Here is a 16,006-nt window from a genome sequence, read left to right as displayed (position 1 = left end):
TGATTCTCCGTTATTTTTTTAATAGAATAAAAGACTTGCATTTGTTTTGGGTGCCAGTCTAAGTAGTCTTGTGGCTGGCATAGAAACCACTAATTGCCTGTCTGAAGAATCCTGGATTTTCTGCTCTTTACCCTAAAATCTTCTCCTCATAGAAGCTGCTTTCCAATTTCTTAGAGAATGCCAGGCTGCTCTTTTCCTGATTTCTCTGGAATCTGACCTGAAGCAGCCCCTTAACACCAACCAACATCTACCCAAATGTGAGCTACAGCTGCAAAAAGATTCCCTTATAATTCCGAGGTGCTTTCATCATCCTAAAATATAAATACTGCAAAAGTTGTTGGGTTCATGCTGCTTTACCAATTCTTTCAGTTAGTGCATTTGGTTTTGGTGGAAAAAGCAGCGATTTCAGCTTTCTAAAGCAGAGGAAATGGGGTTGTGATGCCAGTGAGTCCCTGTAAAAATGTGTATTTGCTTATAGCCAGGTTTTTTCTCCCTGGGAAAGTTCCTTGTGTGCAGGACCCACCCTGGAGCATGAAGCAATCTGGCTGTAATGTGCATTTCTGGTGTGAACACACAGTATCAGTGAGTCAACCCAAAACTCCATCATTGTCAGGCTGCTGGGGAAGCACTCTCTGTGTTAACACATCTAAAAGATACTCTTTAATAAAAACAAGCACTGGAGACCTTAAAATGAGCAGGAGATTATCCAAAATAACTGTTCCATTATTTCCAGGGGAGCTGAAGAGCAGTGGCACTGAATCCAGAGTGTGAAAACCTCACATTTTCTGTTAATTTCCCAATTCATTAAACATCATCACAGCTGTTTGCAGATAGTTAAAAATCCACTTGTTGGCCAGCCGAGATGTGATTTTTCCAAGCAGGTTGCTTTGTAATGAAAACTTCAAAGAAAGTTTAGGGTTTTTTTTAGTTAAACACTTGGAATAGAGGTTTTTTTAACTCTTAAGCGGTTTTTAATATCCTGGGCATTAATTCCCATTCCTGAAAGCTTTTCCTTTAAATTAGCACTTCTTGAAGAAGAGAAACAGAAAGCAGAAGCAGAAAAAGAAGCAAGATTTTGGTTCTCTTGGTGCATGTTAAAGTGTGAAAAAGATTTCATTCTAAAATGCACAAAGATGTGGAGCTGGATAAGGAGCCCATGCAGTTCACTAACAATAAAAAATATTTATTATTTGTTTGGCTTTTAAGTCCAGAACGTGCTTTGAAGAGCTCCAGTCTCTTTATTATGCACTCAGCAAGTTTAAGGTAACTTCTTTTTATTAAAACACTTTTAAACTCTTGCTTTACTTTAATTCTATGCAGTGAACAGTTAAAAATGGTAAAGCACATCAGTTCTTACTTCAGTACATGAAAAAAAAGATGATTGTCTTTTGAACAATATTTTATATGCATTTTTATTCTTTAAGATGAGGAGAGAGCGCCAAATTTTACCTTAGAGTGGGAATTTTTTTGGGAAAACCCCAAAGCTAAATGGTAAAACATCTTTAAACCAGATTTTATATATTTATATGCCCACATTCCTTAGCACTGGCACCTGGGAATCTTGTAGGTTGGAAAATTAGAAGCAGTTTCATGTATTTGCCTCTGTTCCAGCTGGGAGATGGACAAGCACATCCTTGCTCTAAAACACTTGATTTCTTTATTTTCTTCTGCTGCTGTGCTGGAAATGTAAGCAGGGAGTGAGGGTAATTTGATATAAAATCCTTTCAAAGTAAATGAATCAGAAGAAAACATTATTTTGATATGATCACTGAGGTTTAGTGACTTGAGCTGCTGTTTGGAGCAGGAAAATCACCTCAAACAGATCCTAATAAAGGCTTTTAACCTGGGAACTGGTTTTGGTTTTTGGTTTTGGGGTTTTTTTGTTTTGTTTTGTTTTGTTCTGGTTTTGGTTTTTTGGTTGGTTTTTTTTGGTGTTTAGTTTGGTTTTGCTTTGTTTGGCCTTTGTTGGGGGAGATATCAAATGGTGAAACCCTTTTCTAAAGCTGCATTTTGGGTTTGGGACCACCTTTCCTAGCACAGATCCAGTGCCACAGCTTGTTCTTGCTGAATTCCAGATGGAACTTCCCAGAGGTGAATTATTTGCAGGTTGATACTGGGATTCCAGTCCTGTATGAATTGTTGAATGGGATTCCAGTCCTCTGGGAATTATTTTGGAAGTTTATACTGGGATTCCAGTCCTGTGTGAGTTACTTTGCAGTTGATACTGGGATTCCAATCCTGTAGGAATTATTGAATGGGATCCCAGTGCTGTGTGAATTATTTTGGAGGTTTATACTGGGATTCCAGTCCTGTGTGAGTTACTTTGCAGTTGATACTGGGATTCCAATCCTGTAGGAATTACTGAATGGGATTCCAGTCCTGTGGGAATTTCAGAGGCAGCATCTGAGTGTGTCACTCCCTCCAGCCCACTGCAGGTCCCAGTTTTAATATCCTGGATGTTTTAGGAATTGTAGTTGAAAAATTCATTTGTATCAAATACCTTCCATTGGTACCTGGAATAAATTTCTATTCCCATTATTCTCTTTTTCTGATTTCTCTGGAATCTGACCTGAAGCAGCCCCTTAACACCAACCAGCATCTGCCCAAACGTGAGCTACAGCTGCAGAAATATTCCCTTGGAACAGATTTTTAAAATAAACCCCTAGGTGACCCCATAGAATTAGAGTGTAGTTTTGAAAATAGTGAGGATTGTGGGGAATTTATAGATATGGATTTATTCACCTTAAAATACTCTTGTGTATCCTGAGCTTACATTTTACAGGCGCCTGGAGTGACAGGACCCAGGGAATGGCTTCCACTGCCAGAGGGCAGGGATGGATGGGATGTTGGGAATTGGGAATTCCTGGCTGGGAGGGTGGGGAGGCCTTGGGATGGAATTCCCAGATTTGCTGGGGCTGCCCCTGGATCCCTGGCAGTGCCCAAGGCCAGGCTGGACAGGGCTTGGAGCAGCCTGGGACAGTGGGAGGTGTCCCTGCCATGGCAGGGGTGGCACTGGATGGGTTTAAATCCAACCCAAACCATTCCAGGATTCCAGAATTAGGATTTGTGTCCACTGGCAGATTCAAAAAGTGTTTCTGCAAACCAGAGCTGTGTGTTCAGTTGCTTTACTCTTTGACTTTTCTAAACTAAGTTCAGGATCATCTCCCAGGGATTCTCGTTTTGGGTTTTCTCTGTGATCCACACGCAGTTAAACCCCACAGCTCTGCAGGCACCACATGTTGGGATAATCCTGGCTCTGGGCACTATTTGCATTTCCTAAAACAATTCCACCATTGCTCTGGAGCACTCATGAGATTTCTAGAGCATGACTAAAGGGTTTATTCTTAGCAATGTTGCATAGACTGATATAAAAGACCATTTTGAGGACTTTTTTTGAGTTTACATTAGTTCAGTGCTTCTGTATTTTTAAACACATGGGAGTTGCTCTGTTGTGATGTGTGAGGTTGGGGTTAAGGTCAGGAGGTGCAGGGGTCCAGCTTTATTCCATGCATGTTTTCCATGGCAGGATCAGACTCCCCTTGGGTTAGAATTATTTAATGTATTTTAGCCTCATTATAATGGATTATTATTTAAAGTGTTCTAATTTCATTAGCATCCATTATTATTTAATGCATTATCATTCTAACAGAAAAGTTGCTTGTTAAGAAATTTTAGAATAATAGTTACATTTAGGTTTGAAATCTCTCAAGTCATTTAGGTTCTCATAAATACATTTATTTAAGCTCAGAAGCCTGGGCCTTTGCAGACTTGCAATTGTTCTAAACATGAATTTGTGTGACCTGGGCTAGTGGAAGGGATTTGGAATGTGATGGGTTTAAAGATCCCTTCCAGCTCAAACCAGTCTGGGATTCTATGGATGCATCAGCCTGGAACTGAAAGGGGTGGTCCTTTTATTAAAACTTATTATTTTCATGCTTTTTTTCATTTTTACAAAGTTCCTGACACAGGAATCTGTGGTTGGCAAACAGTAACAGGAGAGTTGTGAGATGAAGGTGGATTTTAGATCCCAGGTGTTTAATAGGAACGCTGGGATTTCATTTGGCAGCTCCAGCAGAAGGAACATTTCCTACCTGTGTTGTTCAAGTGGAAATGGGAATTAGTGTTTGCCTTGGCTTGGGGAATGGCCACAGGAATGAAAAACCACCAGAGGCCTTGGCTGCTGTGATTCACCTCATTGTGGTGCCTTTTCCCCCTCAGGGCTGGGCTCCAGTCCCAATCCCAGTGGTGTGTGCTTTTCCCATCTTCTCATCCCACCTCACCTCCTGCAGTGTCTCCTGTCCACCTCCTCCTGCTCTCCCTGGGTTTTCACCTCTGTCTTTGCACAGTGCAGCCCTTATCTAATCAGTTCCAGAGGAGCTGTGGAGTCTGGGATTTGCTTTTCTAATTACCTCACTGATTCCCTGTGTGCCAGCCTTTCCCATCAGTGCTTCCGGAGGGTTACTCATGTGGAAAACCTGCCTTTCCTGGATCCATGGCCTCTGCTCTCCTGACTTTTAATGTCATCTCAATGACCAGCTGCTTCATGGAGAAATTATTCTGAGGGCCTTCACTCTCCAGATTATAGGAATTCTTCCCTGGGAGGGTGTGAGGCCCTGGCACAGGGTGCCCAGAGCAGCTGTGGCTGCCCCTGGATCCCTGAAGTGTCCAGGGTCAGGCTGGACAGGGCTTGGAGCCACCTGGGACAGTGGAAGGTGTCCCTGCCATGGCAGGGCTGGAAGGAGATGGGATTTGAGCTCCCTTCCAACCCAAACCATCCTGGGATTCAAATTGCAGGTTGGAATAATTCAATCTGCCTCACTGAACCGTGCTCCTTGGGAAGGGTGGGATGTAAAAAGTGGGAAGAGGGAGCCCCTGAGTGCTGAATTCAGAGCCCAGAGCAGCTCTCAGCTCCGTGTGGAGGAGTTCTGGGAGAGCTGGAGCTGGCAGCGTTTGCTGGAATCTGAAATGCAGGGAACTCTCAGAGCTTCGGGCCTGTGAGGCAAAGTTTAGAATTAAACCCAGGATTTGATCTGAGACCTGGAAAAAGCTCCCAAACTGAGGTGCTGGAAGGGAGAATGTGGATTTGTAGTTTAAAGCAGAGACATGTTAAGTGGAAGAGAGTTTCAAGTTTTAGACTTCAAGATACAGAAATAAAAATAGTTCCAGAGATAACCAAGGAGTTTAGAATGCAGCACTGTGGGTTTGTGTGCCATAGCATGATTGGCTAAGAAAGCTCACACTGTAGCATGGGTCCAAAAAAAGATGTTTGGGTTAAAATCATAAATATCCTTGTTGGCATTGTTTTATTGGTCAATAAATCCTTAAAAAGTCTTGTAACTGGGGGTCTTGTGACCTTCTGAACCATGCAGTGAAGATGTGAGCCCAACTCACCCTTCCTGCCTGTGTAGAAGATAAGAAAATAAATCACATCATCTAAAAAACTCAGAGGTCCCATCTCTAACTCATTCCAAACTCCTTCAGAAATCCCACCAGTGTTAATTCAGATGAGGGCACAGCCACCTCCGTGGTGTTTCCCTCCCCTGTCACAGGGCAGAGGCTGTGCTGGGCTCCCGCAGGTTTTATCTCGATTTAAACAAAGCGTTTTATGTGGATGGATCAAATGCTAACACTTCATTTTCTGTCAGGTTTGAAGATTAAAATGTACATATATAGTTTATGTAAACAAACCCACATTTTAGCTTCTCCTTGTCTCTGTATAAAAGAAAACAACAATTAATTGGAGAAAGAAGAATTTGTGTGTATTTGTGTCATTATGAATGTTTTTTTCTGTAGGCACCAAGCAGCCTTTCCAGGAGATTTTAGGACAGTCTCTGATGCTGTTTCAGAGTCAGATCCTGTCTGTACCACCCATCATTCCTGCTTTAATTCACCCTCCCCTCAACTAGAATATACTGTAGGAGAAGATTATTTAAATAGCTAAAGATGGGAAAAAAAAATCACATTTACACCAAAGTGCTGGAGTAAGATGATTTTTTAATACCCCTGTACAGTCAGTTGAGGGATGATTTTATTTTGCTAACCATGCTTCGAATTTTTTGCAGTAAAAAAAGCCAAATGCTGTATGTAGATAAAAATTCTCTTTTACTTAAGAGACTGCTCCATGCTGTTCCTCTCTCAGCATGTTTTAGTCTGAAAATTGCTGTACTGAAAATAAAATAAGAAATCAGTGTGGTTATTTTAAAAAAGTTGACAGTGCATTTTTATTGGGGATTTCTCTTCAAGTATTTAAATCTTTGTGGTTCTTTCTAAAGAATAATGCTTGAAAATTGGGAATATCAGTGCTGTCCCCTTTCAGTGAATAATGGAGCCTTTAAGTTGCTCCATTTGGTTCCCTTCTTCCTCTGGAGCATCATCCAGATGAGGGATTAAAAATCCCTTTGGAGCTGATGTTTTGTGTTTCTCATGGTCAGGGTTATCTTTAGGAGAGAAAAGATAAGAAGGAATTCAAACACTGATTTAAAAAAAAAAAATTAAAAATTTTAAACTAGAAACTTCCTGTTCTGAAATCTCAGGTAATACTGGAATTCCTTTTTTTGAAAATGCAGTTTTGAATATGAGTAGAAAACTGGGATATTTTTACCAAATATTTCAGGAATATGAATCCATGTTTTTGTGATGGAATGTGCTGCCTGCAGACTCAATGTGCACATCATGGATTTGGGAATTTTCTGTTCTTGGGGGCTTTTTAAATGAAAAATCTCTTGTTTTGCTCATGTGCTCACTGTGGAACAGCTGGAGCTTTCTGGATGTGTTTTCACTATCAAAATAATCTATTAAGTAAAAATATATTTAGGTGTTGTAGCCAAGCTGTTGGTTTGTCTCAGAAAAGGCTAAAAAGAAGTTCCTTGCAGGTCTCTATTTTTCTCTATTTTTTCCCCTCAGTTTTTTGTCATTTCAGATGGAACCCTTTGATAATTTCTTTTCTACTCTGGATTTCCTCAAGTCTGAGTCCCAGAATTCCTGTGAATTCAAAATCCTAAATTCAAATCCTGAATTCAATCCTGAATTCAAAATTAGCCCTGCCATTATATTGGTTAAAAAAAAAATCAGTTTGTTTTTAGTTTTAATACCATTTATCTGCATGAGAAGTTTTCATCCTCATCTTTTCTGAACAGACTCCTTGCTCTGGAGATTAATAATAGCTCAGTGAGAAGGAATTTTGGGGAGAAGCTTTTGAGGATTTTCATCAAATGCCCATTGCAAGGGTGGAAGAATAGGGAAAAGTTGAAGAGCAAGAGAAGGAGCAGTTTAGGAATTTCAATGTAAAATGAAATTATGTCCCCCAGAAAGGCCTTAAGGCCAAGTTTAAATGCCACCCTTGCACCTGTTATTTCATTTATTTCATTGGAATAACTTGGACTAAACCTGTGTAAATGACACTGTAAAAATTAGTTCTGCTAATTCTAATCTCTCTTTAATGGCTCCAGACACTCTGCTGTTTCATAGATAAAATAGTAAAAAAATCTCTTTTCTGTGTTCCCTTCTGCTCAGCTTCTTGCAGCAGAGCTCTGACTGGTCAGTGCAACACCTTGTGGGTTTTAAAGGATATTTTGACTCTTAAAAGAAACAATTACCAGACAAAATTCAGCCTGTGTAACTCTGGTGTGTTTATTTTATGCCAGTTTATATAACTGTGCTCAGATATTCCAGTCTGAAGCAGAGATCAGTGAATGTCCCTTGTGTCAGTAACATCCCCAGTAATTCCTCCTGCTTTTTTCCATACATTGAGTGCTTTGTCAGTCTCTCCTTGCTTTTCCAGTCCTCTCAGTCAGGATTTGGGGAGTTCTGTAAAGAAAAAGTGTTCTCTCCTTGACCCAGTGACATCTAGTTGGACCAGCTGGTGCACAGCTTTTATTACAGTATTTTTGTTTTGCTCTGAAAAATACCGTCTTGAAATGAAATTGGATTTTCTTCTCAGCATTTATGTCAAAATGACTTCTCTGAAAGCCAGGGAGTGCAGAAGCACCTCTGGGACCTTTCAGGATGCTGCAGACTCATTTCAAGTGGCAGCTGAGCTTCTAAATCCTCTGGGGAGAGATGTCTCAACCAGGAGATGCTGGGCTTTGTTGTTGGTTTTGCTCCTTTTGAAGGAAAATTGGCTCCAGGACTTAGAGAGGGCCACAGAGGTGATTTGGGGGATGGAACAGTAATGAGGGAAGGCTGGGAGTGTTGGGAGTGCTCATCCTGCAGGAGAAGGATCCAGGCAGAGCTCAGAGCCCCTTGGAGGGGCTCCAGGAGAGCTGGAGAGGGACTGGGGACAAGGGATGGAGGGACAGGAGCCAGGGAATGGCTCCCAGTGCCAGAGGGCAGGGATGGGTGGGAGATTGGGAATTGGGAATTCCTGGCTGGGCTGGAATTGCCAGAGCAGCTGTGGCTGCCCCTGGATCCCTGGAAGTGCCCAAGGCCAGGCTGGACACTGGGGCTGGAGCAGCCTGGGACAGTGGGAGGTGTCCCTGCCATGGCAGGGGTGGAACAGGATGGTGTTTAAGGTCCCTTCTAATCCAGGCCATTCCAGGATTCCATGATTTGTGTTCCTAAAGTGAAGCTGAGATTCCCTGTCAGTGTTTAAGGAGGGCTCTGTGTTCCTCTGCTGCTCCTCAGTCTTGCTGGACATCCACGTGCTCCCAAGAAAGTTTTGGGGAGTGTGGCATGAGCTGTTGAGACCTGGGAACTGAAGTCAGGTACAAATCAAATCATTTTTTGTGCAGTGAAGTCTGAAAGAAGTGCCTGGAGGGAGGAGAATGGCTGAGGTCTGACCAGGGAATGGGAGTTCCCATCCTCTCCTGATCCTCCTCCTCTTGTGACTGCTCCTGTTCTTGTCAGTTCTCTGCAGCATCACTGAGGGTTCACTGCAGGGACACAGAATTTCGTTTGATTTCCTTGCTGGGTCCTGCTCTTGCTGTAGTGCTGCTCTCTGAGACACGTGGCAGGACCTTAACCCAGCGCTTCCTGGTTTGCCATTGTTTTGTGAATTAAACTCTCATGTTCAGGAAGAACACAAAATGCCCTGGCTATTGTTGAAAACCTGCTGTCTTAAGGAGGAGTTTTCAAGGAGTGGGTTTGGTTTTCTTGAGGATTTTCTTTCTTTCTTCCAGGATTTTGTGTCCGTGTCAGCTGGGAATCAGTTGTGTAAAGCAGAGATTCATGTTTGAGGCACAGAAGGCAAAATTACATGTACAGGGCTATAAAATAAGTTTTTAACAAGACTGGGCAGCTGGATTCAAGCTCACATAGGGCAGGGTTAGATGGGAAATTGGGAATTCTTGGCTGGGAGGGTGGGAAGCCCTGGAATAGAATTCCCAGAGCAGCTGTGGCTGCCCCTGGATCCCTGGAAGTGCCCAAGGCCAGGCTGGACAGGGCTTGGAGCACCTGGGACAGTGGAAGGTGTCCCTGCCATGGCAGGAGGGGAACAGGATGATCTTGAAGGTCCTTTCAAACCCAGACCAATCTGGGATTCTCCTTAATTTGGAGGAAGCCCTCAGAGCCCCCCAGTTTTGGGAACTGCTCCCCGGGCTTTGGAAGGGGCTGTGCCTTTATTTCAGAGCATCAGAATTCAGCCCAAAGATGTTTCTGTCTTGTCCCAAGGAGCTGCCACCCCATTTGTCCCGTGAATACCAATGTGAGTGTGTCACATGACTTTTTTGGAGGTGATTTACATGGAATTTGTATGGGGAGAGGAGGGAATTTCCCTGGATTGTCTTCCTTACAAATCTTTTGGCTATAGTTTGAGATCCAGTGAGCACTTTCCTGATTGAGAGGCTGCCAGGGAAAACTGAGTATGGAGACCAACCCCTGAGTGCTTTTTTTTTTTTTTTTTTCTTTTTAAGGTGGGGTGGTTTGGGGAGATTTTTAGTAGAAAAAGAGCCCTGCTGCCCCAGGATGAGTTAACTGCAGCCCTTTCTGTATGGGCACTGTGGAAACCCAGGGCAAGGGGAATATTTCTGTCTGCCCTGAGGGGTTCTGACTCCCAGGGAAGCACCCTCAATCATGGAGAAGGCCTCCAAAGCCTCAAAATAAACTAAAGACCACAAAAGTGTAAAATGAATTATAGAAAGTAGTCTAGTGTGTCACTTAAGTGAGAAATTTAAGATTTTTAATATGTTATAAATGAAGACAAAATAGAAAGTATAAAGTATTGTCTCAGGTTCCTTCTTCTTGCTTCTTCTTCATGAGTTTAAGTAATATCTTGTAATTAAGTAAAAAAATCCACATTACAAGTCTTTAAGAATCAGTTATTAAGTTAAAAAAAATAATCTAAGTATCACTTCTTAATTAAACAACTTAATTTTTGATTGGTCAGGGTCGTAACGTCAGTGCAGTTACTCATTCAGGGCATGAGTAACTCTCAGATACCCACAGGGATGGTTTCACTCCAGTGCTGGCAGAAATCTGCCTCAGCTTGACACTCCTTCCCACCATAATGGCAAAACACAGAGTTTGGAATTCCACAGAGGTGCCAACTTGGCAGGAATAGGAATTACCACCTTAACTCCAGAGGAAAACTTGTGAGAAATATGAAAAGTGTGTCAATTTGCAGCACTGCAACCCAGAGTTATCCTGCTTTTGCTGGGGTTCGTTTTTAGGCCCAGCCTTCCATGAAAAAAAAATCCTAATTCTTTGCATTCCTTTGGCCAGGTGCAGCAGCAGGTTCACCCCAACCTGTCAGCAAAGGAGGATTCCCTGTACTACATAGAGGAGCTGATCCTGCAGCTGCTGAACAAACTGTGCATCGCCCAGCCACGCACTGTGCAGGATGTGGAGGTAGGAATGGAGGCTGCAGAAACAAGGCTCTGCCTCTGGAATTGCTGAAATTATTTGGGATGTTTTTGGGCAATGCAGGTGGGAAGCCCAGAGCTTCCTAACACGACTTTGTGGGTGTCCCTGGATCCCTGGAAGTGCCCAAGGCCAGGTTGGATGGGGTTTGGAGCAGCAAACTGGGATAGGGGAAGGTGTCCCGTGGCAGGGGAAGGGATGATCCTTAACATCCCTTCCAACCCAAACTATTCTGGGAATCTCTGACTTTATTTAGATTTTAAAAGCAAATTTAACTGAAAACTCATTTTCTTACCCAGTGCTTCAGGACAGAAATTGTGGCAATTTTTCCTTTCAGCAATATTTTTATAAATGCAAAATTTGTAGGATTTTTGCTGTTGACTTTATAATGGATTTAAGACTTTTTCCCTGCTTTTTTTCACATCTATATGCAAGAAAAAAAATTTAAATATTTCAGTGAAAGGTTACTGTTGTCAGGCCTGGATTGTGCAGCTGAGGGAATCGAGTTGGATGTTCCTGGGACTGTATTGAACTCACTGAGGCTCTTGTATTATTGCAGCTGTCAGCTTTTGTGTCATCATTCCAAAATGAGGGTTTGATGGAGTCTGGAGGGAGAAAATGCTTCCATGTGGCTGTGCCCCAATAGAGCCTTGTAGAGCATTAATTTTACATCAGTCTGTAGGTCCAGGATTTTCAGCCTCATCCAAAATGCTAACTTTGTATGGGATTACTTCTCTATGCCTGCTGTGGAAATTAAAAGAATTACATACATATATATATATATAAAGCATATAAATTATATGTGTATGTCTGTATTAATATAAATTATATATGTGTGTCATGGAAATGAAAGAAAATTTTATATATAGGTAAATGTATATATTTATATATTTTAATATCATATATATGTATTATGTGTATATATTTATGTTGATTATATATTTTATAGATATATATAAATAATTTTATATAAATAAGTAAATAAGCATATATATGTATGTATGTATGTATGTATTGGCACAATAATTGCCCAAAGGGTTTTAGATTTTTATTATATGCCCTTTATTCAACATTAATTATTAATTTATGGTGTTTTTTTTAATCTGATGCATAAAGTTTATTACATCACTAAATTAAAAGCAAAATTTAATAGTTCCTTGATAGCTCTTGGGATTGGATGTGCTCCTCAGCTGTTTTGAGCTGTAAAGGGAAAACAGGAGAGCTGTGATCTCTGAATTTTATCATATTTACATAACAGCCTGGAGCTAATGGAACTGTTTGTCCAAGATGTTGTCCGTAAGTATTTTCAGGATTAAGGTCTAAAAATCTCAAATTAAAAATGTTTTCTAAATAGAAGCAGCCCTTCAAATTGTTCCTAAAGGCAACAGTGGGAAGCAGTGTTGGAGCACAGGGGGCTTGTGTTAGGTTGGATGTTGGGAAGGAATTCCTGGCTGGGATGGAATTCCCAGAGCTTGGGACAGTGGGAGGTGTCCCTGCCATGGAACTGGATGGGATTGAAGTCCCTTCCAACCCAAACCAGTCTGGAACTCCATGATTCTAAGCTGAAGGATGGCTGAATGCCACCTTAGCCCCATTTTTGGGAGGATCTCCTGGTAGGATCCCAAGGAAGGGTCATTTGAGGGCTGCTTTCCAGGTGGGAATGTCACCCTGTATTAGCCTGGGAGCTGATCAGAAAGCTGGGCATTAAATGGCCACCTGCAAAGCTTTAAAAGCTGCCTCTGAGAAAATCTGCTTCTCTGTTAGGTCCTCCTGCTAGGTCTTGGAATATGTGCAAAATTCTTTTAATCAGAGGGACACAAATATTTCATCTTTTTTTTTTTTTCCATCTCATCCTTCAGCTTTTCATTCCTGCCATAAGCTTGATCTGATGTAGGGCAAGTTACACCCTTCTCAAATAGGAGCAATATCAACTTGTGGGTTTTTTTTTTGTAGGCTGTAAACTGTTCAGTATTTCCTGATGGTGTTTATATTTTGGGATCCTGGTCTCACAGAATAGTCTGGGTTGGAAGGGATCTTAAAGACCATCCATATCCAACTCCCTATCATGGCAGGAGCAAGTGGAGACTGAAACCTCCTTGCTGCTCTTGAAAAGATCATAGATTTTAGGAGATGTGAAGGAGTTCTTGGGGCTCAGGGAAGGGAGCTTGTTCAGGATTGCTGAAAAGAGAGAAGCTGAGCTGAGTAAGGAGAGAGCAATTAGGAAAACGTGTTGCAAACACTGTGGAGGAGGATAATTGCCTGTCCTGGAGGGGAAGTAATTTGCTGTGCTGTTTTATTTAAACCTCTCTGGTGGCTGTGGTTGGTCTCAGTGCTGTCTGTGTTGGGCAGGAGCGGGTTCAGAAGACGTTTCCCCACCCCATAGACAAGTGGGCCATCGCTGATGCTCAGTCGGCCATCGAGAAACGGAAAAGAAGGAACCCCCTCCTGCTCCCTGTGGACAAAATCCATCCCTTACTGAAGGTACCTCTCACCTTTCCTGCCCCTCAGCATGACCTTTAATATATTTCTTTAATTTGTATGAAATGAAAAAGTTTCTTTTCTTGGCAGAGGGGGTAAAGAATCGCCATAAAGCTGAATTTATTGTAGCGTGTAATAAAAGCAAATCCTTAAATTCATCCCATTCAAGACATCACTGTGTTAATCCATTACTCTACTTTGAAATAGGATTAGTTAGTTTTTAACATAAACAAAACTGAAATACCTTCCCTACTTCAGCAGCACTGCTTTGATGCCTTTATTTGTTTCAAAATGCTGCAGAAGCCAAAACAGAAGAAGAGGGAACAAGCAGATCCTGTTCCTTGTGTACTGTCAACCAAGATGTGTCAGTGTCCTTTCAGTCACTGCTGAATGTCACTGCTGCCTTGGGTTTAAAAATCAAGAGATCTGCAGAGGTGCTTCCAGCTGTTGAGAAAACTTTATTGGAGCATAAGCAGAAATTAAAGCACTTTTCCAGGTTTCCTTGCTGTGTTCACACATCTCAATTCCTGAAGGTTAATGAGAGGGGTAGTGATATCAAGAGAGGAAACAACATTAAATATGATCTTCCTAAACACCACTGGTGTTCTTTGGTGAAATCTGGTGAAAACATGCCCAGAATCTGATTTTTAGAGGATGCACAAACACATAATGAGAACAAGCCTGCCTTATTCAAATGCACAGAGTCACCTGCATTTATTGGCAGGTGAAAAGCTGCGTGGTGCAAGCTGTGCAGGACATGGAGCATGTTCCCAAAGATAATGTGCTGCATTCATCCTGGTTTTTTGTCTCTTCAGACTTCCATTAGTAAAGTTCCATTATTTTATGGAGTGCAGAGTGCTCAGTTGGTGTGGCAGGGGTGGAAGAGATGATCTTTAAGGTCCCTTCCCACCCAAACCATTCCATGATTCCTTGAAAGCAAAACCTACTTTGTCCTCAAGAGTCCACATTAGGGTCAGAGTCCTGCAATAAGCAGACAGAGATGGAAATTTAAGTACAGGAGTAATTCCACTGAAGTCCCTTCCTTAAATGAATTCTATTTTTAGGACTGTCATTTTTAGAGGAGGGATTATTTCAAGTTCTGTCAATTTTCCTCTCTTAAAATACTGAAAAATAACACAAGTATTTACAAGCATCTCCTTCCAGGCAGCTGTTCCAATTTCCAGTTGATGTCCTCAGCCCTGGGTGTTCCTTTACTGTAAATTATCACCACAGACAAAATCCATTTCAGAAAATTCAATGTGCTTATTGACGTTCTAGATGAATTTCTGGAATAAATATCATTTGTTTTCTCTTGTTTTCACTGTGCAGGAGGTCCTGGGCTACAAGGTGGATTACCATGTCTCTCTCTATATTGTGGCTGTCTTGGAATACATCTCAGCTGACATTTTAAAGCTGGCTGGAAATTATGTTTTCAATATCCGACACTTTGAGATCTCCCAGCAGGACATTAAAGTATCAATGTGTGCTGATAAGGTAAGGGCTTGGGATTCAAACAGTATTTAGAGGTGATTTGTTCAATTTTGTTTGATCTGGAAGGCGTGTTCAAAGGAGGATCAGAGGGAGAGCCTGGTTTTACTCAAAGGCAGAGCTTCTCTCCTTGTTCATGCCAGACCTGTCACAGCAGAAATTTAAGTCAGAGGCAAAGCTTCTCTCCTTGTTCATGCCAGACCTGTCACAGCAGAAATTTAAGCTGAGCCTGCATAAATTTTGGAAGATCAGGAGCCTTTGCAAGCAGTGTAAGGCCAGAAAAATGATGCTGTCCTTTATTTCTCTGCTGTCACACCCTCCTGATGTCACTTTGTCGTGGCAGCTCTCCTTCCTAACACAGAAAAGACCTTTAGTTTTCATGCCCATTAAAATGAGAAACATTTTTGTTCGGTTTTATCTTCAGCAGGAGGTTTTGTCCAAGACTTATGCAAGATTCCTTGTTTTCCAAGTTGATTCTGCATGAATTGTAACTTGTTTTCTAGGTCGTGCTCACTTCCAAGGGGGAAAATGGCTTTGGCAACTGCTGCAGCCTCCTGCTGCCAAAGTTGAAATATTACTCCCTTGTGAAAGTGAACACAGCAAGGATTGTATTAAAAACTCCAAGGATTTCTCTGAACACATTGAAATAGCTGAGCTGGAGCCACGTGTGAAGCTCTGGCTGGGTGTAATTCTCTGGATTTCTTTGGCAGGTTTTGATGGATATGTTTGATCAGGATGAGATTGGGTTGGTTTCCCTGTGTGAGGATGAGCCCTCTTCTTCTGGGGAGCTCAACTACTACGACCTGGTGAGAAATGAGATTGCAGAAGAAAGGCAATACCTGAGGGAGCTGAACCTGATCATCAAAGTATTTCGGGAAGCTTTTCTGTCCAACAGGAGACTCTTCACACCTCATGTGAGTCCTTTATTGATCAGCAATGCTAATTGCTCCATTAGCAGCCAGAACTTACCCATTTTGCATTAACTGTGTTGGAGGTGAAATCCAGTTTGATTTATTGTCTGTCAGTGAATAATGAGTGTTGTCTGTGTGTGAAATCCAATGGGGGAATTGCCATTAATGGCAGTGCAGCTTAATGGACACAATTCCCTGTCAGATGCCAGCAGTAGCTGCATTATTTTGGTCATTTAGGTGATAGTTTCACTTTTGCTTAAGACAAAAATTAAGTCATCTACCTGCATGTGCAGTGAATGCTTGAACTGGCATTTACAGGCTACTCCTTATCTGTA

The 16,006-nt window shown here is 41.8% G+C and overlaps 1 protein-coding gene across 1 annotated transcript in view; it reads left to right on the top strand.

Annotated features, from left to right (window-relative positions):
- Positions 1 to 16,006, top strand: part of SOS2 (SOS Ras/Rho guanine nucleotide exchange factor 2) — a 46,355-nt gene that overhangs the window by 1,587 nt on the left and 28,762 nt on the right. The window contains exons 2-5 of the mRNA XM_053979608.1: positions 10,657 to 10,782; positions 13,144 to 13,275; positions 14,602 to 14,766; positions 15,471 to 15,674. Coding sequence (XP_053835583.1) covers positions 10,657 to 10,782; positions 13,144 to 13,275; positions 14,602 to 14,766; positions 15,471 to 15,674 — 627 coding nt within the window. The remainder of the gene's footprint in view (positions 1 to 10,656; positions 10,783 to 13,143; positions 13,276 to 14,601; positions 14,767 to 15,470; positions 15,675 to 16,006) is intronic.

This window comes from Vidua macroura, chromosome 6 (genome assembly GCF_024509145.1).
Source record: "Vidua macroura isolate BioBank_ID:100142 chromosome 6, ASM2450914v1, whole genome shotgun sequence".
Taxonomy (NCBI): Eukaryota; Metazoa; Chordata; class Aves; order Passeriformes; family Viduidae; genus Vidua; species Vidua macroura.
Note: the sequence above shows the minus strand (reverse complement) of the source record. Positions and strands in the feature narration are given on the sequence as shown.